Below are 25,589 nucleotides of genomic sequence, written 5' to 3' on the forward strand. Positions count from 1 at the left end.
TCATCTTCCAAATGATAGATTCTAAATATTATATCATTCAATCTATGATCTGTAAATTGAAAGCAATGCAGAAAAACACAAATAAATTGAACGAAAAATTCAAATATATGAACCAAAAGAAAAAAAAAGTTTTAAGCATCTTCTATCTTTTTTTATTTCTCTCTTTTTTCGGCAACGGGTGCGAGTGTGGGTGCGCCCCTGGATCAGCTTAGGTGCGCTTGAGCTTCGACTTTCGGAAACTAGCCAGGCGCGGGTGTGCTGCAGTGGATAGCACGGTTGCGCTAAGGTCTTGAATTTTCTTCCTTGTTTTTGACTTTCATGCTCTTCCTTTCTGTGCTCTCGTCTCTTTCCACACTTAATTATGTCATAAACACTTGATTCTTGTCTTAATTCGTGCAAATAACAAAACAGACACCATACCACATAATATTGTTAGAAAACCAACATAATTTAAGTCAATTACTAACATAATATAAGTGCTAAAATGACACTTATCATGCAAATATCAGTACTAATATTTGACATATTCTCAATATTGCTTATCTCAAGTAGTTTGAAATGATCTATGTATCATTTTGCAAAGTCATTAATGATTGTTTTCTTACTAATATAATTTATGTGTCTGTTCAAAAGTTCATAAAAACTGCAGTTTACATTTTAGCCCAGAATGGGGAGGGGAGATCCTAGCTTGCATCTTGATTTTTTGTCAATTTATTTTTACAGATTGGATGGAGTGGTATGTGTTGGCCTTTTCAGAAGGTAGATTGGAGATAAGTGTGTGATAATTTGGATGAATGGGTGGGAACAAATATGGGTGTGAATTGCCTCGGTTCGGAGATCTTGATTGGGTTTACTTTGGTTTTTGATCTCCGAATGTGCTTCGGATTTACCAATCCCAACGATGGTGATTTCAAGCACAACTTAGGCGATTTGTTGTTTGCTTATTTTTCTTCTTAGTGCAGCTAGCTCCAATATTAATTCTCAGTGATGAATATTGATTTTGTAATTTATCTTAAATTATTATGTTTATGGTTTTTATTGTATTTCGTTTGTCATGTATACTTAATATATTGTAAAAGGTTTTATATAAATCTTATGTAAATATTGATTGATATTTAAAATAATTATTTTTTCGATTTGTAGGTTATAATAATAATTGTTATTTTTATAAATTTTTGACATGTTTCTATATTTTATACTAAAAATAGATTTGTAACTAATAGTTCGATAAGTTGCTGCTTGATGTATAATTAATTTATAAAAAAATCTTAAAAACAACTGATCTCTAATGTGTGTTGTCTGTTTTGATCTAGATTACATGCATATATCTACAGATTTAGTTCATCCAAGTCCTAAAAATACTTGCAATTAAATTAACTTCAGTTTGAAAAAATCTTGAAAAGAAGATGAAGTCTGCAGTGATCAGGATTATTTGGCTTCTCATTATCTCGTTCTTTCCAAGAATTGATGCAAGGATTTTTCCCGGTAATTCAACATGAATTATAAGCTTGTGATGACTCCAACTTTCATCAAAATTTTGAGCAAAATTAGATCATGTTTGATGGAACTTGGAAACTTTTCATATTTAACGACCCTTATTTATCCATCCAAACTTTACCCTCTGCAGATCACACAAATGATCAGTTTGCGGCAAAGCCCGTCAATGGAAGATCATAAAATCCTGTACCTCTTGAAGTTGGTTTATGAAGTAACCATTTAAAAAAAAATCAAATATTTGGAATCAATATGACATTTCAAGACGATAGTTTCTTTACTTGTTTCAAAGAGTTTTTGTGCAGATGTATCAACGTATGTGTCCGAAGACCATTACTGCCTCCACCCCCACTGCCAAGGCCGCCTCCATGGCTAGTTCTGTCGCGAGATTCTGATGACATATGATGGACTGAGCAGTTGAGAAGGGAACTATCATCCGGAAAAATTAAATTTTAACTTCAAATATCCAAGATTTAACTCTAGTCTATATATTTATGTTATATATATCTTTCAGTTTACTCTGATGACATATGATGGACCGAGCTGAATAGGCAGTTGTGAGTTCCCTAGGAATGTCTTGTTAGTCACAAAAGTTTTCAAATTCTTTGGAACAATATTTTTATTTTTAGTAAGAATTTGGTTGTGTATAATTTATTATATCGATTAATTAGGTCTATCTGCCTAGTTATTTATCATCCAAAGCTTTTCTTTTTTAATATAAACAAAACGAGTTAATATATCCAAAGCTTAATTGATTTCTCCTTTTCTTGTAATATTTAACTAAACATTAATGTGGTGTGTATGTATCGTGTGATGTGTTGAGATGGAAAATGTGTTAAGGGGGAATAAAGATTTTAAAATTTTCTTTTATATTTGAGTTGTTCTTGAACTCGCTTTAATAGTGGTTAGCTATTAAAACATTTTTCTCGACAAGTTAGATGCAGCTGGACACTTGAAAAGTCTTTTTCAAAGTGCGGAAAGTCTAGATGGATCTAATGAATAATTTATATTCACTTCACTTTAAGATAAACAAGACAAACTGGTAAGGAAAAATGCGGAAAATAGACGATTCATACATTTTTATAGAAGTTCGGATATTTAATTCTTATATGTCTCCACTTCTTCCTCTCAAGAATAAAATCATTAGAAGATTTTGGTTTTACAACGAATTGTAACAACTCACTTTGGTATATGACTTATTCAATGCCTAATTGAAACTTCTATTAACAACTTAACAAATAACAAACTCTTCTTGTACGAATCCTTCAATTCAACGGTTACAACAACACCACTCTAGCAAATAGCTTAACAACGACAACTTTAGCAGTTGAGTAACACAGAAAGATCCTAGAAGATCTGGTTGAGATTTGAGCGAGTGCTAACCGAGCAACGTGAATATAGACAGATGAGTGTGCTCGAATTCTTGATAGAGAGTGCTTGAGAGGTTATTTGTTTGCAATAGGAATAACTAGCTCTCAAATGAATGTGAACAAGTTCAGTTGCTTCCAGCGTTCAAATATTTGCAACGTTCAATTTTACTTTTTTTTATGCAAAAAAAGACAACTTATATCATGTCTTCTTTCTCTTCCTAGTACACCACAACAAATGAACAGTTGCATTATTTCATATATGGCAAGTAACAGTTCCGTAAAATTTGTTCTTAAAAGAGAGAAATATTGCAGTGAGTCTTTGTTCTATTAGGATACATTCTTGATCTTTTGATATTCTCGAAAACTATCCATAATTGGTCATTAAGTTTATGAGATGTCTGGTTGGCAGAGAGGATCTACCTTGGAATACAAGAACCTCATCTAGGGACCAATATGCAACTAGAGATAAAAAGAGAAGTCTAGCTTGAGTCTTCGTGCGGCTTGAAGTAATCTAGCCTGACTTATGGATGGTCTGGCTGGTCCTGTAAGTATAGCATCAGGAGACTCATATGTAGCTGGAGCATCATATCTGAATCTTGAGGGCATCTTGGACTTTAGAACGATTGTCGGGATTGAATTTGAGTATGTAACTGGTCATACACTCAATCCAGTTAGAAATTTGAGAAATAAGTGATCCAGCTTGGGTTAAGATCATCCATCTCGNAAAAAAAAAAAAAAAAAAAAAAAAAAAAAAAAAAAAAAAACAAGTTGGACCCTTAGACAATCATATGCTGTTTGTTATCATCAAAATTTAAGGATTACAAATTTATCTAACAATTGTTTCCTTCTTGATTATGAAAAAACTAAGCTGCTAGACTCAAGATTATATAAATTTCTTAATTCAAATACAAAGAAACAGGACGGTGATAGAATAATGTATTTTATTGAGTAAATAAAATCACACTTTTAAAAAGATTGAAAGCAATAAAAAATTAAAACCTATTACACCTACAGTCCTATTCTATCTGTGCTTGAATAGGGGCGTCCAAACTCAAAATCAGACATGATCCACCAACCCGACACGATTCAACCCGAAAAAAATCAGGTTTGGGTTTGTGGTTTTCGGGTTCGGGTTGGACCCGACAGCTGACCCGAAAAAATTGATCGGGTTAGGTTGAGTTCAGGTCAACCCGAGTTGACCCCAAAATTTTAAAAAAATATAATTAATAAATATTGCCTACATTTTTATATATTGTATGTCTGAAAAAATATTTATTATATATTTATATCATAAATTTTCATAATTTAATATTTATTTTGAATCTTTTTTATTTTCTAAACAATTGTTTATTTGATTTAGTAAATATATTTTATTTTTCTACGATTAGACTTTCAAATTTAAATCATATATATGATGGAGATATCGTTATTATGTGTTTAAAGTAAAATATTTTTTTTTTTTGAATTTTATTTAATTTTCTTTAAAAAAAATTTTAAAAAAATCGAAATCGGGTTGAACGGGTTGATTCATGTTCGGTTGGGCTTGAGTGTTTTTGGGTTGGCTCGGGTTCGAGTTGAGCAATTTTTGAATAGTACTATTGTTCAACACTACCCAACCTACTCGAATTGACACCCTTAGCTTGAAAGCACCGACAATTCAACTTGTAGTGTTCTTGAATCCTTTTTTTCCTTTCTTCTTTAGATCTTCAAACTTCTTTATGTTTTCTCGTCCTCTGCTCATTTTACTTCTTCCAATCTTCTCCTATTTTGGCATCACCACACTACATATAGTCCAGAATTTCTTGTAGCTGGCTATAAAAGGTAGACCGAAGATTATCAATCTTAGCCTCAAAATAGTTTTGAACACGAGCAGTCTGCACAGAGAGCTCAGAGGCTGTGTTGGAGTTGTGAGATTTGACAGACTCAATTTTGTTGAAACTGAGAGTGACACACTTATGCAGTGAAGAAATTTTCAGGAGCAACTATTTTTTGAATAAAGCAGTGGCAGTGTCTTAAGCAAAGTGTTTGGCTTCCAAATTGCCAACTTTCTTAATGAGAGATTCGATTTGAGTGAAGAGTGTAAAAATATGCATATCGGAACCTTCATCTGTTAGAGTTTTTTCTCAAAATCATGTTTTTTACGTATACATGAACATGAAAACACTATATGTGGAAATAAATCGAGTGTTACCTCCGGCCATTGAAAATTTTGATTTCTCTGATTTTCTTCTCGGTTGAAGCCTTCTAAGCACTACACGCTCTCTGTAGATGGTGTATATTTCTTATGAGGTGTGTATGCTTAAAGACCTCAATCGTCTCTATTTATAGGCATCTCATACCATCAACGAGAAAAATCAGGAGTCTGAATGTCAAAAGAAGAAACGTGTACGCATCTCAATTTTCTAAATTTGAGGTTGCGTACACAAGTTTCGTCAAAATATGTAGGCAATGGCCGTCGCCAAATCCTACACGATATTTCTTTTAACATGTGTCATATTTCTTACATTCTCCCACTTGACACATATATCTCATTTAAAAATACATGAATCATGGCGATAGGTCATCTTAAAATGAATATTATCTCCCATGTATTACAATGCATTATGTCTCTCAAATTTGTATAACTTAATGAATAAAACCAATGTTTATTCGAGGTCCAACTTTATTGATATTTCTCAAATCAATGAATGTGTACACAACAAATATGAGAAAATATCACATCATAGTTTCATTAAATTTGTTCTTACAACAAAATTACATAAAGGAACCAAGTCCCATTCTTTCTGTATGATCCTTAAATTTCAATGGTGGCATGCCCTTAGTCAAAGGATCCGCAATCATCAATTCAGTGCTAATGTGCTCGATAAGTAACTTCTTATCTTTAACACGTTCTCGTATGGCTAAATATTTAATGTCGATGTGCTTGCTTCGACTACCACTTTTGTTATTTTTAGCCATAAAAACAGCAGCTGAATTGTCACAATATATTCTTAATGGCCTAGATATAGAATCCATAATTCTAAGCCCTGAAATGAAACTCTTCAACCATACACCATGTGAGGTTGCCTCAAAACAAGATACGAACTCAGCTTCCATAGTGGAAGTAGCAGTCAATGTCTGCTTTGCACTTCTCCAAGATACAGCTCCACCAGCTAGCATAAAAATATATCCTGAAGTGGATTTTCTTGAATCAATGCAGCCAGCGTAGTCTGAATCAGAGTAGCCAATTACTTCCAAATTCTCAGTTCGTCTGAACATAAGCATATAATCTTTGGTCCCTTGTAGGTACCTCATTACTTTCTTTGCAGCTTTCCAATGTTCTAAACCTGGATTACTCTGATATCTTCCCAACATCCCAACAAAAAATGCAATGTCAGGTCTAGTGCAAACCTGAGCATACATCAAGCTTCCGACAGCAGAAGCATAAGGAATGTTTTTCATTTGTTCCCGCTCTAGATCATTCTTTGGGCATTGGCTCAAATTGAATTTATCGCCTTTCACAACGGGAGCTATACTTGGTAAACAATCTTTCATCCGATATCTCTCTAAAATTTTGTTGATATAGGTTTCTTGAGACAGACCTATAATACCTCGAATTCTGTCTCTATGTATCTTAATGCTAATGACATAAGATGCATCTCTCATATCCTTCATATCAAAGTTTTTAGAGAGAAATTGTTTCACCTCATATAACAAACCCTTATCATTGGTTGCAAGTAATATATCATCTACATATGGAATAAGAAAACAAATCTTGCTCCCACTAACCTTCTGGTATATACATTGATCCATGGGGTTCTCAACGAATTCAAATGAAGAGATAACATCATGAAATTTTAAATACCATTGACGGAAAGCTTGTTGCAATCCATATATAGATTTTTTAAGTTTACAAACCAATTGCTCACTATTACTAGAGAAGAATCCTTCAGGTTTTTTCATATAAACCTCTTCCTCTAGTTCTCCATTAAGAAAAGCTATTTTCACATCCATTTGTTGCAAATCTAAGCCAAAATGTGCAACTAATGCTAGAATGATACGGAGAGAATCTTTCATAGATACATTAGAAAAAGTCTCCTTATAATCGATTCCTTCCTGCTGAGTGAATCCTTTAGCAACGAGTCTTGCTTTATACCTTTCAATGTTGCCTGATGAGTCTTTCTTTGTTTTGAAGACCCATTTACATCCAATGGCTTTTACACCATCAGGCAACTGAACAAGATCCCAGACTCCATTAACTGTCATAGAATTCATCTCTTCTTTCATAGCATTAAACCATAGTCTTGACTCATTACTACTCATTGCTTGTGAAAACGTTTCAGGATCATTTTCGGCTCCAATGTTAAAATCTGATTCTTGTAAATACACAACATAATCACTAGATATTGCTGATCTTCTTATCCTAGTAGATCTCCTAAGGTTGTTTGGTTGATCAACAATTTCTTGTTGTTCTTCATTAACAACTTGATCTACTGGATTTTCATCAGCGATTTGTGTAACTTTAGTAATCGGTTGTCTAACACACATTTGGTCTTGAGGGGTGTGAATAACAACCAATCTGTCATTTGAATAAGAGGGTTGTGCATTAATGTGATCATTCTCAAAAACTATGTCATGATCACTCCCACTAATCAAGCCATTTTCAAGAAATTTTGCATTTCTTGATTCCACAATTCTAGTGTTGTGAGATGGACAATAGAATCTGTACCCTTTGGATTTTTCGACATACCCAATGAAATATCCACTTATAGTTCTTGGGTCCAGTTTCTTTTCATGTGGGTTGTAAACTCTTATTTCAGAAGAACAACCCCAAACGCGTATATGTTGCAAACTCGGTTTCCAACCTTTTAATAACTCAAATGGCGTCTTTGGGACAGCCTTAGTTGGAACTCGGTTTAATATATACACAGTGTCTTAAGAGCTTCAGTCCACAAGAATCTAGGAAGTTTGGAGCTACTTACCATGCTCCTCACCATGTCCAATAATGTTCGGTTTCTCCTCTCAGCTATGCCATTCTGGTCAGGAAAACCAGGCATAGTATATTGGGCAACAATCTTTTGTTCTTGGAGAAATTTCGCAAACGGACCAGGTTCTTGTCCATTCTCAGTGTATCTACCGTAATATTCTCCACCTCTATCAGTTCTCACGATCTTAATATGTTTTCCACATTGCTTCTCCACTTCAGCCTTAAAAACCTTAAAGGCTTCAAGTGCTTCGTTTTTATTATGAAGCTTGTAGATATACATGTATCGTGAATAATCATCAATGAAAGAGATAAAATATTTTGGACTTTGCATGTCCATATCTGGACAACAAATATCTGAATGTATGATTTCTAATATTTCTGTACTCCTCTTGGCATCTTTTTTAGACTTATTGGTCTGCTTTCCCTTCATGCAGTCCACACAAGTCTCAAAATCAGTAAAATCTAAAGTACTGAGTACTCCATCATTTACTAATCTTTTAATTCTCTCTATGGAGATATGTCCCAATCTCCGATGCCATAATATAGATGAATCTTCATTTATAACACATCTTTTAATGCCTCCTTGAACATACATAGTGGTGTTATTATTTTGTAAAGAAATAGAGAAAAGACCATCAACCATTGTACCATTTCCAATAAGATTTGATTTATAAAACAAATTTGTTGATTTATCCAAACACTGAAATGAATAACCAAGGGGTACAAGTTTTGAAACTGAAATTAAATTCCTAGAAAAACTAGGAACATAAAAGGTCTTTTTCAATTTTAAAATAAAACCACTATTCATCACTGAGCAGCAAGTCCCAATAGCCTCCACATGCGAAGACATCTTGTTTCCTGAATAGATGCTCCGCTCATTTTCTATTGGCTTCCTTAGGTTTTGCATACCATGCAAGGTATTTGTAACATGGATTGTAGAACCAGAATTAATCCACCATGTGTTATAAATCATATTAACCATATTGGATTCATAACAGACAAATGAAGTAGGAATACCTTTCTTTTCAAGCCAGTCCTTAAATTTATTGCAATCCTTCTACATGTGTCCCGTCTTCTTACAGAAGAAACACTTGGATTCTTTCTTAATGTCAGGTTAAGGTGGAATTATTCCTTTCCCTTTTCCCTTGAATTTGGCTTGCTTCTTATACTTTCCTTGTGTAGTCATAAATACATTATCACTCGTTTTCATTAACAACCTTCCTTCCTCTTGAATACACATGGTCATTAATTCATTGATTGACCATTTATCTTTATGTGTGTTGTAGGAAATTTTGAAGGGTCCATATTGTTGTGGAAGAGTGCATAAAATGTAGTGCACCAGAAAAGTTTCAGACATTTCCACTTCAAGTGTCTTGAGCCGAGGCGCTATGTCCCGTATTTTCATTATGTGGTCTCGCACACCTCTCACACTGGTGAGCCTTAATGAAGAGAAATTAGGGTACTTACAAGTGTCTTATCTGAAGACTGAAACTGTTCATCAATAGCCTTAAGTAATTCTTTGACATTGTTATGCTGGTCGACAGAACCTCGCATACCAGCAGAGATTTTGGTCTTTATGAACATTACACAGAGTCGATTAGATCGCTCCCATTTTTCATAAAGATCAACATCAACCGGAATGCTGTTTTCAGTAATAGCAGATGGTTCGTCTTTCCGTATAGCATAATCAATATCCATCCACCCCAGTTGAAAAAGAATTCTTTCTTTTCATATTTTATAGTTATCGCCCTTTAGTTCGGGAATATCACATTTCATATTAGAAAAACTCGCAGGTTTCATAACTGCACAAAATATCATATGCTTAAAATTTTGAGACAATATCATGTTTTACCAATGTTATTCCTGTTATAAAAATCTAGTGACATAAAATTTGCCTGTGGGCTAAAATTTTAATTCAATAAGATTTTTCTGTAACTTTATGATAAAACTATCAAAATGTATTTTCCTTAACTCCTGTGGGTAAATTAAGAAAAATATAATTTGATATTTTAACCTAATTAGTTATATAAATATAATAAAAATCCCTGTGGGGTAAAATTTATTGTGTTTATATAATTAATTATAATTGATGTTCATTATGTGATACAAATCCACTTAATGCATAATTTTTCATAATTAAGGATGTTGTGACTATTCCTCAATTATTTAAAATTATACGGTTCACGGGACAAAATTTTGGCTTTACTTTAATACTTTATATAATAATTATTTAGTAACATAATCAACATTTTCCAAGAGTTCTCCCAGGAAAGATAGGTAGTACTAAGGCCCTTTAAATACCTAACTCTTAGTCAGAGCAACATTCCTGAGGGAGACCAGTGGCTAGTCAAGGCAATTTAAACCGATCTATGAAGAACTCTCCCAGATCATGTTTTCTCATGTCACCTTATAATTATTATTCAACTTAATTATTCACATTTATGTGAATCATTATAAACCAAAATTTTTCTTTAAATAACATTATTTTCACATTTTTACTTAATATGAACAAATACGTTCCCCATCAGTTTTTCTCTTCAATCAGAGTGGTGATAAAGTGAGGATCACATTTACATGAAAATGTGGGCTCCTCGTCAGTTTTTCTCTTTTATCAGAGTAGTGATAAAGTGAGGATTATTTGTTCATTTGTGAACATCTGAAATATTTTATTATATTATATTCACATTTTACTTGATATGCTCATTTCAAATTATAAACAATTTAATATAATTTAATATGAACATAATGTGAATATTGATTTACAAAAATATTTTCAATACAATTTGCATTTAAAAATTTCAAAAATAAATGCAAACATAATATTAAATTTTCGTGTTCAAAAATAAATATCTATAATATTTGATATAACACGCAAAATTAATTTGTATTGAAAATTTCACCACTTGAACCTTGAGAAGTTAATTCCAAATTAAAATTATTTTATTATTATTAAAATAATAATAATAAATAACTTAAAAAATTAAATAGTTGACCAAATAATTGAAGACAAAGTCTTCCATCCATCACCTTCGAAAGCCAACAAATTATTATTATTATTATTATTATTTTATGCATTATCTTTTTCATTGATACACTGCAGGCTATTTATTATTTCTTCAAGAGATTGTCTCCGATTTGAAAGCTTTCAACGACGAGGGCCATGCTAATTATATTTATATTAAATTCACTTAGAAGGAATTCAATTCGGAATTCAAGTATTACTTGTCTTCTTCAAGATTTCTCCATTTTCAGAAAAAACCAGTAGCACTTCTCCGAAAATATTTTGCTCCCAAAAAAAAATATATCTTATTTTTCAAGATTCAAGGAAGAAATTCAAACTCCGATCGAGAATACAATTCTAAGGTAAGTTTCTTAATATTATTATGTCCAATCTTTAAATTTTAAGTTTCTTACGTAAAACTTAAAATTCTTTTCCCAAAGTTTCATGATATGAAAACAAATATTTTCAAGGCAGAGGTATGTTGCTCTGATACCAAATGTTAGAGTTTTTTCTCAAAATCATGTTTTTTACGTATACATGAACATGAAAAAACTATATGCGGAAATAAATCGAGCGTTACCTCCGGCCATTGAAAATTTTGATTTCTCTGATTTTCTTCTCGGTTGAAGCCTTCTAAGCACTACACGTTCTCTGTAGATGGTGTATATTTCTTATGAGGTGTGTATGCTTAAGGACCTCAATCGTCTCTATTTATAGGCATCTCATACCATCAACGAGAAAAATCGGGAGTCTAAATGTCAAAAGAAGAAACGTGTACGCATCTCAATTTTCTAAAGTTGAGGTTGCGTACACAAATTTCGTCAAAATATGTTGGCAATGGCCGTCGCCAAATCCTACACGATATTTCTTTTAACATGTGTCATATTTATTACCTCATCATCATCAGCCTAAGACTTCACATCATTGTCAACATCATCATCAAGGGATCTGGATGGACCAGCTCGATAACTTCGAGAAACATTAGGCTCTAGCTAGTCATCCAAGGTAGGAATTTTGATGTACCCATAATACATCGACAGCTGGAATGATCGGGGAAATGTGGTCATCCATATCACCACCAGCAAATGTAGTTGGAGGTGGGGACATGACATCTACAATACTATCAAAAAATTCCTTTTTCTTCTCCTCATTATCAACGTCCTCATCCAAGACAGCCATATCAGAATTCCTAACTTCAGATGGAGTGGCTGGCATGGTAGCATCCACACAGTCATAACTAGATATGGATTTGACTACCTCATCCACAGATGCAAGAGGAACTTTTGGCAAAGGCCCCGACTCCGGCTGGTCCTTGGCAATGCTACTCTTTGTTTCCATGGAACTGGTTGGATGCTTAGGAATGATAGTCTCGCAAGCTTGAGTTTTTTCATGAACTCGATTAACCTCTTCATTTTTCGGCTAGTAAAAAACTGCTTCTTCCATCATTGCAATTGCCTCATCAACCTTAAAGGCAGTCTGATTGTTACTAATATTGCAGGCAAGGCAAGCTCTTGTCTTTTGAATTTGATAGACAGAGAGATTGTGAAGACCTCCATTTCTAGTTGTTTCATCACAGCTGCATCATCCCTTGTATTTGGACTTTGAGGGTCAAAATTTTCCTTATTTTTCATGATAAGAGGTCTTATTAATTAAGCTCTCTCTCAGCTGCAGCCCCGCAAATTCTCTCCTCAAAAGAGCTTCAGGAACCACCTCAATTTCTGCCCATCGCACAATGTTTGTTTCAAGCTTTGCTATACACTCTAATTTGTGTTCCTTCAAGATAGTTGAAAAATGGATTACTGACCTGTAAGCAACCCGATTATCAAAACAATTAACCTCCGCTTCACCATCTTATATATTTGCTGGATGGGTAGGTTGATAGCAGTTTGAACATTAGACAGCTGGAATGTTTTGCACCCAGCTTCCCTTTGCTTTTGTCCATAGGATCAATGTTGGAAAGTCCAAAATGTGTAGAACTGACGGAAGGATCAACAATTTTCACTCAACTTGTCAAGCTGGAGATGGGAATAGATGGAATTGGTGTTGGCCGGATAAGCTCGGAAACATGCTTGATCAACCTGATCTTCTTAGAATTGGGTTTTATGCACTCCTCTGGCTGCTTCTTCTCTTCGACTTTCTTCTTTGGAGTTGTAAAAACTTGAGTCAAAGGGACCTTTTCCTATCCTCATTGGAGGACAAGACCAGGTTGAGAGTCGTTTGAACACTGGGGATATGGTGTTTTAGCTTGTATGGTCTGTCTTCGAGCAGCCCGTTCTTATCATTTTTCCTCCTTAACAGCCAACAACTCAACCCATGTTGGCACGTTTTTATTCTTAATTAAACTCCTCCACAAATAATGCATCGATCAACTTGACCGTGCGTTGCTCGAGCATATAGCAAATTTGGATAAGAAAGCCTATGGATTAGTTGTTGTCTTTGACCATATATAGCCACCAAAATTCAAAACATAATATATGACCAATTAATTTGAATTTAGAAGCAATAAAGGCTTTTACCTGAAACTTCTCGATGGTGATAGTGTCAAAAGATCCCGCTTTTGCCTAAAGAGTTTTGGCCACGACGTCTGCCAATGATAAAAAATCCACTTTGAGTTCCCTCTCTTCTTGCAAGTGGAGGTAAGAGGACCTCCAGAGAAAGAGAATTGACTTCTCCGAATTGCAACATTTCCATTAGAAATGTTGGCACTAGTGAATAAACCTGTAGATGGTAAGTCAAAAGGTCTCTGCGAATTCCTTTTGAGAAAATGAGAAATTCATTCGACCCATTGTGCACAAAATAGCTCCATGCTCCATGGTACAGTAGCAAAGAATTAATTTGAATTTTTTTCCATCCAATTAAGTTTAGATTTGAAATCTATCAATCAAAACACAACGATAAATATTTGTTATTGTTTCATCATCCAACAAAACGTCTACATGGATTTTTTCAAAAATATTTTATTGAACCCTTCTCTGTATTTAAATTTAGAGTGGGTCTCATGTGAGACCGTCTCACGGATCTTAATCTGTGAGACCGTCAATCCTACTCATATTCACAACAAAAATTTATACTCTTAGCATAAAAAGTAATACTTTTTCATGGATGACCCAAATAAGATATCCGTCTCACAAAATACGACCCGTGAGACCGTCTCACACAAATTTTTGCCTTAAATTTATATATATAGTAATACATAATAAGGTGTTGTAGTCTTGTAGCATATAGAATCGAATGAGATGAGATGAGACTCAAAAGATGCCAATTTTAAGCCCTAATTTTATGGCACTTCATAAAAAAGAAATATTTTAGAAAAACTCAAAAACCTGATATTGTTTGATTCAATTTGACTTTGATTCAATATATCATCATATGCCAAAAATTGTTCTTTTTTTTTAAAAAAAAATCTTCTCCAAATTGAATTTGACCAAAACTTATATGCAATCAAATATGTCATGAGAAAGATTGTATAGATTCATTTTGTTATCATGTGAAAGATGGAAATTCATATATATCCGTGTATCATCTAATGTTTGACTCAAACTCTATTATAATTTGAGTTAAAAGTAGTTATGTTAATATTATATTTTAATTTATTATATCATCATTCTTATCTCTTTCTCTTAACCAAATGAAGAATTTTATGTGTGTGTGTATATTTTACACATTTCATTCAGAAAATTTTCATTAACGAAAAGAATTGAAAGGGTCCACCTTTTTAAATTCGAATCCAGTCTAAATAATCGATTGTTAATAATCAAAAGGGTATGTATACATGAAGTATAATATTCAAGAAAAATATATAGAATTTTGTTGAAATGACCAAATCGAGACTAAAGACATGAGTCCAATTATTTTAACCGATCATGCAAGATAACGATGACATGAATCAAAATTCACATATGTTTATAACATATAAAACTCAAAACTATGATTAAAATTAAAACCTCAAAACTGAAGGTTTCGTTGGATGTCATGATTACAAATATATGAGTTTCAAATATATTTTTTTAAAAGAAATTATGAATTTCAAATATAGTCAATTTATATAGTATTTGATGTTAATTACAATGAATTTTAAGCATTTGAATTTCATTATATTTTGTCCAACTAATGTGGAAAAATAAAGTATAAATTTAATAATCAATAAAACTATAGTCGAAATCCATAAATTTTAATTTCATGTCCCCAAATACAACCAAAGAAAATTAAATATGAAACTCAAATAATTTTTTTAATATCAAAGTAACAAGACTGTTGTTACCATCTCCAGTTAAACCAGCTAATAGGCCAGCACAGAATGGACACACTTCTATCCACGTACAGTTTCCATGAACTCTATTATCAATCAACTCCCGATTCAAGTTTTCTTTTCTATACTCCTGCTTTAACAAAATCTTGATGAACTTTATATGTTGTCATCCCACGGTGTCTATAGATTCGAGGAAAAGTTTACGTTTCACCGGTTGCACAAGGAATGCAAGTAGGATGTTCCGATTGGTCCTCTGGAGTAATTCTTTGCAGGCAACTGTCGTGAAACGTATGCCCACAAGGAAGAACAGCAACAGCTGGGGGAGCAGCAGGCTGATATACTGGGCCTTCTGCTGTGAACAAGAGATCTCTTTTGCACAAGAAGCAATTGTATCCACATGGCTTAGGAGGTACATCAAAACCTACAAAGATGTGCACAAGCTTACTGGATTGTGACGATCATTATATCAGAGGAACAAATAAAGCTATGATGTCTGTTCATGTGATGAACCTCTCTAGTGAAAATTATAGGTGTATCTTGTCTAAGGTTCGAAATGATCAACATGATGGCGACACTGTCTCCTCTACCTTCTATTCAAATGTATCTCGAAATTAAAAAATTATTCGTCACATCTATTCCACCATGAGAGAGATGTAATTAAGATATTTGGGCAGGACGGATAGTTTGATTTGGGCATATTACCTAGATGAGGTTCTCCTTGAAAATGAATGCATTCTTCTTTCTTTTTTCCGGAGGCACTATTGCACCTTGATATGACTCAGAATTCAGTATATAAATACAAAGAAACTTGGACTAATTAGTTGAACTTTAGCACTTGAAGTCATAGTAATTTATGCACATCAGCTGTACTAGTGTAATGTGAACAAAATTACCCAATAAAAATTCAAATCGAAGTGGTATATATTTTCTGCAGAAGATGAAAATTGGTGCCCATTTTGTTAGGTGTAAGCAAGAGGTGAATACTTACTCAAGAAAAGCTCTCGGGAACATGCAAGCAATTTAACCAGATATCATAACAATCAATTTTGAGACACGACTCCCAAAAATGAAATGGGTAGTCACACACCACATAAGCTGGTCAAAATTTGATACCAATTACACAGTTGAAGTACATTAACAATCGCAGTCCTATGTTGGAAAAGAAGTAATGACAAGCTAAGAGCCAGAAGCGAGACATACCTTGAAATTTTATATGAAAAGGGGCAGAGGGTATTTGAGCTGGAGTTGGAACAGGAGCAGGAGACCACTTCCTTTGCTGGGGTACTGATCCATGTATAATTGGTCCAGGAATTATCTTTCTGCGGTTTTTTGGGCGTGTGGCAGTAGAATTTTCAATAGCACATCTTTTCAATGACCGATGATGAGGAATAGGAAAAGTCTGAGGCTGAGCTCCAAATTGTGCAGCTGGATCAAAATAACATGAAAAAGGGGGAAATTCTTCAGCCATAATCACAGGGGTTGCGGTTAGAATCGACCGACAGTCTATAAGGAACCAAAAAATGTAACAAAAATATACATGTTTGTTATAGGATGCCATTGGTATAACTACCTTTAGGAAAATCCTTGGATAAATGTGATGGAATGACACGAACATGTTGGCCTAGATTGTGCAAACGACAAGGCAAATTAAATTAAAAAAACTCAAAGTCGAAAGCAAATGGCACAACAAATAGCCAATTCAAATATTTCAGTAATAATGACCTGAAGGTACCGTGTGGCCAAGGTAGTTAATGCGGGAATCCAAACCTGTTTGAGAGGGGCCTGGCACAAACAGCATGAATCACAAAATCATACCCATTCAGGTATATCCTTATTTCTAAAGTAAAGACAACCAAAAGGTATGGAACTGGATAGAAAATACTGACAGAAAATAGAGGTCTATTCACATAAGTTCACATAACCTGAATTATTTAGAAAATTTCATGCCAAATAAAACTTGACAGAACCTAACGCAACCTATTCGTTTATGGGCTCAGTTTACTGTGTTTCTTTTTACACCAAAAAGATACCAATGACAAATGATCATCACTTGCATAGAATATAATATTTACAATAAAATTACTGAATTGCATGGTATGTGCTTTTGTTTTTCCTGTCTTTCAGAGTGCCATCCAACGGTGCAGCTTAGAATTGAAAAAATGCATTGATGCAATTAGGTCACCATATGTTCTTACATTTCAGGATGTATTTGGAGTAGCGGTACTTGTAAATCATTGGAAATTGACCAATCAACTAATAATCAAACTTTCTCATTCTGCTTGCACTGATAGTAATTTTCACAAACAAGAGCATATAAACGAAGAATGAACACATGACCAACGCAGTCTCGCTAATTAAGAACACACACGCTCACCAACTCTAGCAGCAGCAATGTTAATAGGTTGAACCCCGAGCCTCCTCAGGAATGGATTAGAGACAACGGACTGGACCGTGCTGCCTTTTGAAACTGGAAATCCTCTTCTCCCAGGGAACAAACGATACCCATGAGCTTCAGTAGCACTAACATTTTGAGGAGAAAATAGCTGCCCTGAGAAGAACAAGCACCCATTTAAATTTAATATTTTATAAGCATATGCATGCTAAAAAAGCATACTTAAACTCGATAACTACAATCAAATTTGTAAGTTTTAGTCAAATCATCACTGTGAATCTAGCCATCTAGGAAAGTAGCTATTGTTCACTGTCTGTACTGATGTTTATGTTATACAACAATAGAAACATGATACTTAGATTCCTATGCAATATAAAATATTTAAGATGCCTTTTTTATAGCTACAGCTTTTATTACAGCTGCAAGTGCTCGGCGAAAAGTTGTAACACTAGACAGCTACTTTGTAAAGAAACATATGGGCCATGCAACTTCTCATAGTTACAACTTTCAAATTGGCTAGACCAAGACACATCTTTATTTCTAAGGGGATCTAAATGAAGACTTAAGGCAGCTCTTATGATATTTTTTGACAGAGAAACTAAATCTCTCCTTCAAAAAATTAACTCCCAGCTAACTGAAGAATTAATAAAATAAAGATTTGTGACACCTCAATTTTGGTTTTCTGAACCATCACTTTAAATCTCAACGGAAATTTAATATTCCCAATCAATAGAAACAAACTCTACTAACAATTTAAATTTGCAGATGTTTCACAAGAATTTAAGAATAGCTTGACAAAAGGAACAGAATTTCATAAAAAATCCTGAAATTTAATTAAATTTCATTGATGATTTAAAATGAAAAGTACTGTCTATTCTAACATTCTTCCATGCAATATCGCTCTTTAGACTGAAAAAACTTTGTTACAAAAGAAGTCGATAATTCTCAAATGCTAAATGCCTTCAAAATATTCACGTGTTATAAATATTAGGTAGCATTAATATTGTATGTAGTTTTAATAAATAGTTATTTACTTATTTATATCATGGTTATTTTTCAAAGTATTAAATGAGACATCCAGAAAAATTTTAACAATATCGCTGAATAAAGACACAATCAATATATCATGTACATAAATTGTAATATGCTCTCATCATGTACATAAATTCAAATATGCTCTCCTACCTCGCAATGTCGGGAAAATATGAATGAGTTCATATAGGTGTACAATGGATCAGCAGCTTTAGATAATTATGTCCACAGAGTCATAAAAGATACAAATTAATGACTTGGATGAACAGCTTCGCTACCACTGGCCCCCACATCACTGGCCTAAGATGAAAGAATGCATCAGAGCAGATCCAAGGATATCATCGGTGCAAGTTCGGCTAGATGTGTGAGTGGTAGTCCCAAAATGTGAAGGGGCGTGCTGTGGACATCACGGGTCCACTGGAACAAAAGGATAATCGTAATACCTTATCCCATATTGAAATGTTGGAATATTATGAATGGGCTTATAAGGATGTAAAATGGAAACTTCTACTTGAGCTGGTCTGAGAATACGTGGGAGCGTGATAAGGATATCAATTGTGCAACCGAGTGTTGGGATAATTGTAAAGCCCGGTGTCACATCCAAATGTTGGGATATTATGAATGGATTAATAAGAATGTAGGGAGTGTGTTTTGAGACCGCAGTGGTGTTGCTTATGCCGAAATCATGAAGAGAATCAAGATCATTTACTTTTACATTGTCCCTTTGCGAGAGGAATTTGGTTCAAAGTGTTAGAAGAACTGGGAATTCAATGGGCTATCCCAAGGCAAGCTAAAGACCTATTTCATGTCAACTCAGGGTGTCCGTTCGCGAACAAATTCAGAATCTTCTGGGCTATGATAATTCATTGCATATTTTGGTCCATTTGGTTGGAAAGGAATAGCAGAATTTTTCTGGATGTTTCCGAGTCTATCGATCAAGTATGGGAGAAAATAAAATTTAGGGTCGCATCGTGGACGATCAACTTGGATCAATTCAATCATTTAAGTGTTTCAGATTTAGTGAGGAATTGGAATTTTGTATGGTCATGAGTATTGTATGTTGCTCTCTTTGAGGAGTTCTTTATGTTAGTAGTCTTGTTACTGTGCTGCGGAATTCTCATCCGTACATAATATGTAATCTTTATTTATTCTAATGCTAAATGCCTTCAAAATATTCACGTGTTATAAATATTAGGTAGCATTAATATTGTATGTAGTTTTAATAAATAGTTATTTACTTATTTATATCATGGTTATTTTTCAAAGTATTAAATGAGACATCCAGAAAAATTTTAATAATATCACTGAATAAAGACACGATCAATATATCATGTACATAAATTGTAATATGCTCTCATCTTGTACATAAATTCAAATATGCTCTCCTACCTCGCAATGTCGGGAAAATATGAATGAGTTCATATAGGTGTACAATGGATCAGCAGCTTTAGATAATTATGTCCACAGAGTCATAAAAGATACAAATTAATGACTTGGATAGCTTCGCTACCACTGGCCCCCACATCACTGGCCTAAGATGAAAGAATGCATCAGAGCAGATCCAAGGATATCATCGGTGCAAGTTCGGCTAGATGTGTGAGTGGTAGTCCCAAAATGTGAAGGGGCGTGCTGTGGACATCACAGGTCCAATGGAACAAAAGGATAATTGTAATACCTTATCCCATATTGAAATGTTGGAATATTATGAATGGGCTTATAAGGATGTAAAATGGAAACTTCTACTTGAGGTGGTCTAAGAATACGTGGGAGCGTGATAAGGATATCAATTGTGCAACAGAGTGTCGGGATAATTGTAAAGCCCGGTGTCACATCCAAATGTTGGGATATTATGAATGGATTAATAAGAATGTAGGGAGTGTGTTTTGAGACCGCAGTGATGTTGCTTATGCCGAAATCATAAAGAGAATCAAGATCATTTACTTTTACATTGTCCCTTTGCGAGAGGAATTTGGTTCAAAGTGTTAGAAGAACTGGGAATTCAATGGGCTATCCCAAGCAAGCTAAAGACCTATTTCATGTCAACTCAGGGTGTCCGTTCGCGAACAAATTCAGAATCTTCTGGGCTATGACAATTCATTGCATATTTTGGTCCATTTGGTTGGAAAGGAATAGCAGAATTTTTCTTGATGTGTCCGAGTCTATCGATCAAGTATGGGAGAAAATAAAATTTAGGGTCGCATCGTGGACGATCAACTTGGATCAATTCAATCATTTAAGTGTTTCAGATTTAGTGAGGAATTGGAATTTTGTATGGTCACGAGTATTGTATGTTGCTCTCTTTGAAGAGTTCCTTATGTTAATAGTCTTGTTACTGTGCTACGGAATTCTCATCCGCAATGAAAATAGTTTTCTATCAAAAAAAAAAAAGAATGTACAAAGGTAACATTTAGCAAAATACGCAGTCCATCTCGTAACGCAAGGATAGATATGAAGTGGCTGCTAGTAAAACCAATTTGTGTACGGTTTCACTTACATTGGCCCCACTCCACGTACTTGGGGCATGACATAACTATTTTCTTTTTATTTGAAACATATATAAATATATAATTGCATTTAATTTTGAAATGTCTGACTTTGTATGTGACATTCCATGGTCCTTTTCTGACACAAATTCGAAATAAAAACTTTGTACACTTCAAAACTCCCATAATTTAAAGTTTTGAAATATACAGGTACCAATATTTGATTACTTAATCTGAATCAGGTCTCTTCAATAGTCCACCTATTCAAAACATGTGTTTGATGCCAGAGGTACCGATTGACATGCACACAGATTTATTACTTAAAAACACACAGCAAATTGAGATGAAGTAAATAAGCTTACCGGATGGTTGAATACTTGTTTGAAAAGAACCAATGTTAGCAGCATTTGTCGAGGAACCTTCTGTAATTGAAGCTGCATTTCCTAATAAAGGGCAAAAAAAATAATGCAGAAATGAACCTACTGATTCACAGTTGTGAAAACTCGAAACTGTATTGATCAAGCCAAAATTACAAAATCAAATCGATTATTAGAGAATTCCGTCTAAAAATGACATAGATGGCTTACCATGTGGTTCAACGCTCACTGGGAAAGGTACACCATCAGAAATTTGACTTTGTCTACCACCTGTCAATGGATTCAATTTTCCTGCATGAAAATGCGAAGGTAAAGAATTTCAGAGACAAGCTAAAAAATTGATAACATGCAAACAAAAAATTCCTAATTAACTTCACCAAAAAACTTTAATAAACTATACCACACTCCACAGATAACTCGGGTATGATGGTTCATTGAGCAAATTTAGCGGTATTTGTCAACTTTGGAGCCTATAAGAGCACTTTTCGTATTTAAAGAAAATGCAGAAACGGTGTTTCTTTCAATGTATCTAAGTCTATCTGGTGTACTACTATTTCCTTCAATAAATATAGAAAAACATATGAATAATAGGCTTTGCTTATTACATCCTAAATTTCAGATAAGACTTTCCATCATAACAATAAAAAGATGAAATAAAAGGCAAATTGTGTCCTTGAACTTGAATACAGCAAAATTAAAGTGACAATTATGACTCATGACTCACGCAATTGTGAATGCCTCACAGAGTTTCCTCTTTGCCAGTCAATAGGGGATCTTGAAAACAATTCTGGTGAGACATTAATGGAACTTTTTCCAGAATAATTCTGTTGCTGAACAGACACTGATTGACTTGTAAAATAAGTGGGCTTGGTTAGTTGTGACTCCGAGAGTGATGGCACAGCATATCCAGGATGAGACATAAAAGTTCTACTATAAGGCAATGGCAAAGGATTCTGATCATGTCGCAAACCTGAACTACGATCAGCACAGAAAGAAAAATCCCTCTGTACACTAACTTGTGGAATCTGTGAACTGGAACATGGGTTAGATCCTATCAAGCCATTGGCACCAGTAAAAAGCCGACCACCTTCACAAGTGGATGTCCTGCTGACCATGTTTGACAACCCACCAGCATTAAACTGTAATCTTGCAGCTCTATCCGTGGATTGAGCAAGATTCAAGGGGTACCCTGCAGTTTTCTGAGAATGATAATTGTGATGTGGGGAGGAACCCACTTCCTCTAATTTACTGGAAATTTCCCGAACACTAAAATTACTATTGGATCTGGTTTCTGGACCACCTCCAATAGCAAGTTTCAGAAAACTCCCATCACCTACTCCAAATCGAAGAGCAGTGGCATTCATATCATTCTCATTTCCTTTTTCCCTAGCAGTCTCAACATGTGATAGCATAGATGTCCTGCATCCTGAATTAGAAAAGTTTTCACGCATCTCTGAATTGCTAGCTTTAGCTTCTGGTCTACATGACCCAGCCAGATGATTTGAGGCAGTCTCCTCTCTCATTTGAGTGAAATCCGTGCCCAATTGTGATTTGCTATAATCTGCATTCCCTGCAGGATGAGACCATTCTGATACTCTAAGGAACTTATATGCATCATTTCTGACTTCAATCAAATTTGCATCGGTTTTGGATACTGAGCCATTAAAATGTGTACTACCAACAATAACATTGCTTTCATTATCATACTGATTTTGGTGGGACTGGCAAGTTACTTCTATGCCTTGCCGAGGAAACTGAACATAATCCAGATGCGTCCGACCAACATCAGCACCTCCACTGGGCTTAATGGTTAGGTCAAGCTCGCAATGTCCTTCCATTGGACCAGTCAAAGTAGTTTGGTGGTCCCCAAATCTCATTTTGTACAATCTAAACACAATAATGAAAGAGAATCTTTGTCATTATCTCATTTCATGGGAATTAAATGTATAAATGCACGGGTGATGGCTCGGGAATGCAAATAAAATTAAACAGTATCTTTTAAAGCAAGAGTATGACATTTTTCTACTGTCAACAATTTTAAGCAACATGTAGGTGATATTAACTTAGAGAGATAAGTCACATGAGAGGAAATAGCAGTCAAACTAGTAACTTTTAGAAAGATTAGGTCAAACAATTCCTAAGAGTGTTAAGAGTGTTCTAGAACGCAACAAATGATACTCGAAATCGAAATTACTTCAAGCCCACCAACAGCAAGGAATTTTCAATGCAAGTACAAAAATTGGGTGTTCGCCCTTCTTCACATTTCCAGTATTTATTAAAGGATCATTTGGATTTCCTCACACTATGTAATGATCTATTCTGTACATAGCTAATAAGTCCACAATCATTTGGATGCACGAGTAAATAGATTCCAAGAGATTCATGAATTTGATAATTTTGACTTCAAAAATATGATGCAGCATTTGCAAATGCACGTATATCTTGCCGACCTAATTTCAGCATTGAAACAAACAAAAGAACCCAAACCAGGTCCATCGAAACAGATCGTGTCGATTCCGCAATCCCAGTTTATGTACATAAATATTAAGAGTAAAAAAGATTCATATTACATCAAAAGAATGCAAAGGAAAATGACCAGAAAATACTGAAAATCTTCAATAAACACCAAATACTAGCCCACCACCCCCACAAAAGAAGAGAGAGCAAAGCGCTTTTACATATAACATGCATATTCGCACAAGAAAAAACACCGACAGAATAATGTTTTTATGTGCAACCAAGAAATAGTGACATTTTACCCACAATGTTCAATTCCAAATAACATTTGACACCCAATGAGTACAAATCAAAATAAAACATCAACTAACCAGCTAATTTCGACCTTAACAATTAAAATTTTATCCAAACCCAAGGAGTTCAGAAGATCAGAAAACTCTCAATCAAAAGAAATCTTGAACTCCTCTCGATTTTTACCTTCAAAAAGAAAAATAACAATAACAATCAGAATGGAATCCCATAACACACACAAAAAAAACACCAATTGCATGAAATCACCGTAACAACAAATTAACTCATCGATTGACCAATCATACAAACCCCTTACAAAATCGTGCAAAATAATTTCTAATGGGCAGTTGAATTCACATACGGGAGATACGAATTTCGATATTACTTGGCCCGATTTTTGATCGGTGGAATTAATCCCAAAAAGATGATTTAAGAAAGAGAGAAAGTGAGTCAGTGAGCGAGCGAGTGAGATAGGAGAAGGCTAATTTTCGTGCGACTTTTAAAGGGTTCGGTCGCTTGTTGGGGTCCACCTTGGCATATCTGTGACACGTGTCACCCTCGCGGTGAGAATATCTGCTGACGTGTAACTATGTGCGTGTATGTGCGAATTTTTCTATTGATTTCTTATTGTACGAAGAAAATATTTGGTAAAGATTGATATTTTATTTCCTAAATAAAATAAATAACCCTTGGTTAATATACTATAAATATAAAATTTCCCATTGAAATTATCTTTCTTTCATTCAAAAATCAAAGAAATTGATTATTATATTAAAAGATTATGGTAATATTTCAAATAATTAATAAAAATAATCACAACATCAATTTTTTAAACTAAAATTTAATGTTGTATTGATGTTTTTTTTACCTATCACATTAAATTAAATCGGTGAATATATATAATTTAAAGAAAATAGATTTTGACCAAAATGGGTTCAAAAATGTGAAAAAAAATAAAAAAAAATTGTGTGAATTTTATTGGATTTAAAACTTGTATTTTTAAAAATAAAGCATAAAACATCTTATAAATGGGGTATACATATGGGTTAAATGAGCTTGATTTTTTTTAAAAAAAATAGGGATATTGAATTACTTTGAATCGATGAGTTTATATCACTAATTGGATTTAATCATTAAAATATTATTTTTCACATCGCTTTTTTATTTTTAGNTTATTTTAAAATCACAATTTTTATTTGTTTATTTTTTATTGTACTCAATCATAAGTGTTTTTATAATTTTTTTGCAGAAAATATGCGCAAGTATGATAATGGTCATTATTTTGCGCATCTACTACAAATATTACATTATTTATACTTATATATATATTCTTCGATATTTAATTATTTATCATTATAATAAAAAATTCCCTGCCCCTAATGTATTTTCTTGGTTTTGCCCTTACACCAGCATGCATCAAGCACTAGTGTGTATACGTATGCTAATGCATATATATATATATGTGTGTGTGTGTGTG

At 34.0% G+C, this 25,589-nt stretch overlaps 1 protein-coding gene across 4 annotated transcripts; it reads right to left on the reverse strand.

The window, feature by feature from the left end:
• Positions 1 to 15,043: 15,043 nt before the first annotated feature.
• On the reverse strand, positions 15,044 to 24,613 carry LOC140960198 (uncharacterized). Of its 4 annotated transcripts, none has more exons than XM_073418359.1 (9): positions 24,474 to 24,613; positions 22,089 to 23,251; positions 21,575 to 21,655; positions 21,350 to 21,430; positions 17,455 to 17,628; positions 16,803 to 16,862; positions 16,651 to 16,701; positions 16,281 to 16,505; positions 15,044 to 15,501 (listed from the first exon to the last, which is right to left on the reverse strand). In XM_073418359.1, exons 2-9 carry the CDS (start codon positions 23,239 to 23,241, stop codon positions 15,281 to 15,283), a joined length of 2,046 nt encoding a protein of 681 aa, XP_073274460.1. In that variant the 5' UTR covers positions 23,242 to 23,251; positions 24,474 to 24,613; the 3' UTR covers positions 15,044 to 15,280. The 4 variants fall into 4 exon arrangements, with proteins under 4 accessions (XP_073274460.1, XP_073274456.1, XP_073274457.1 ...); XM_073418355.1 differs by having other exon boundaries at positions 17,449 to 17,628; XM_073418356.1 differs by having other exon boundaries at positions 17,449 to 17,628; positions 24,429 to 24,597.
• Positions 24,614 to 25,589: the final 976 nt, after the last annotated feature.

Source organism: Primulina huaijiensis, chromosome 15 (assembly GCF_012295235.1).
Source record: "Primulina huaijiensis isolate GDHJ02 chromosome 15, ASM1229523v2, whole genome shotgun sequence".
Taxonomy (NCBI): domain Eukaryota; kingdom Viridiplantae; phylum Streptophyta; class Magnoliopsida; order Lamiales; family Gesneriaceae; genus Primulina; species Primulina huaijiensis.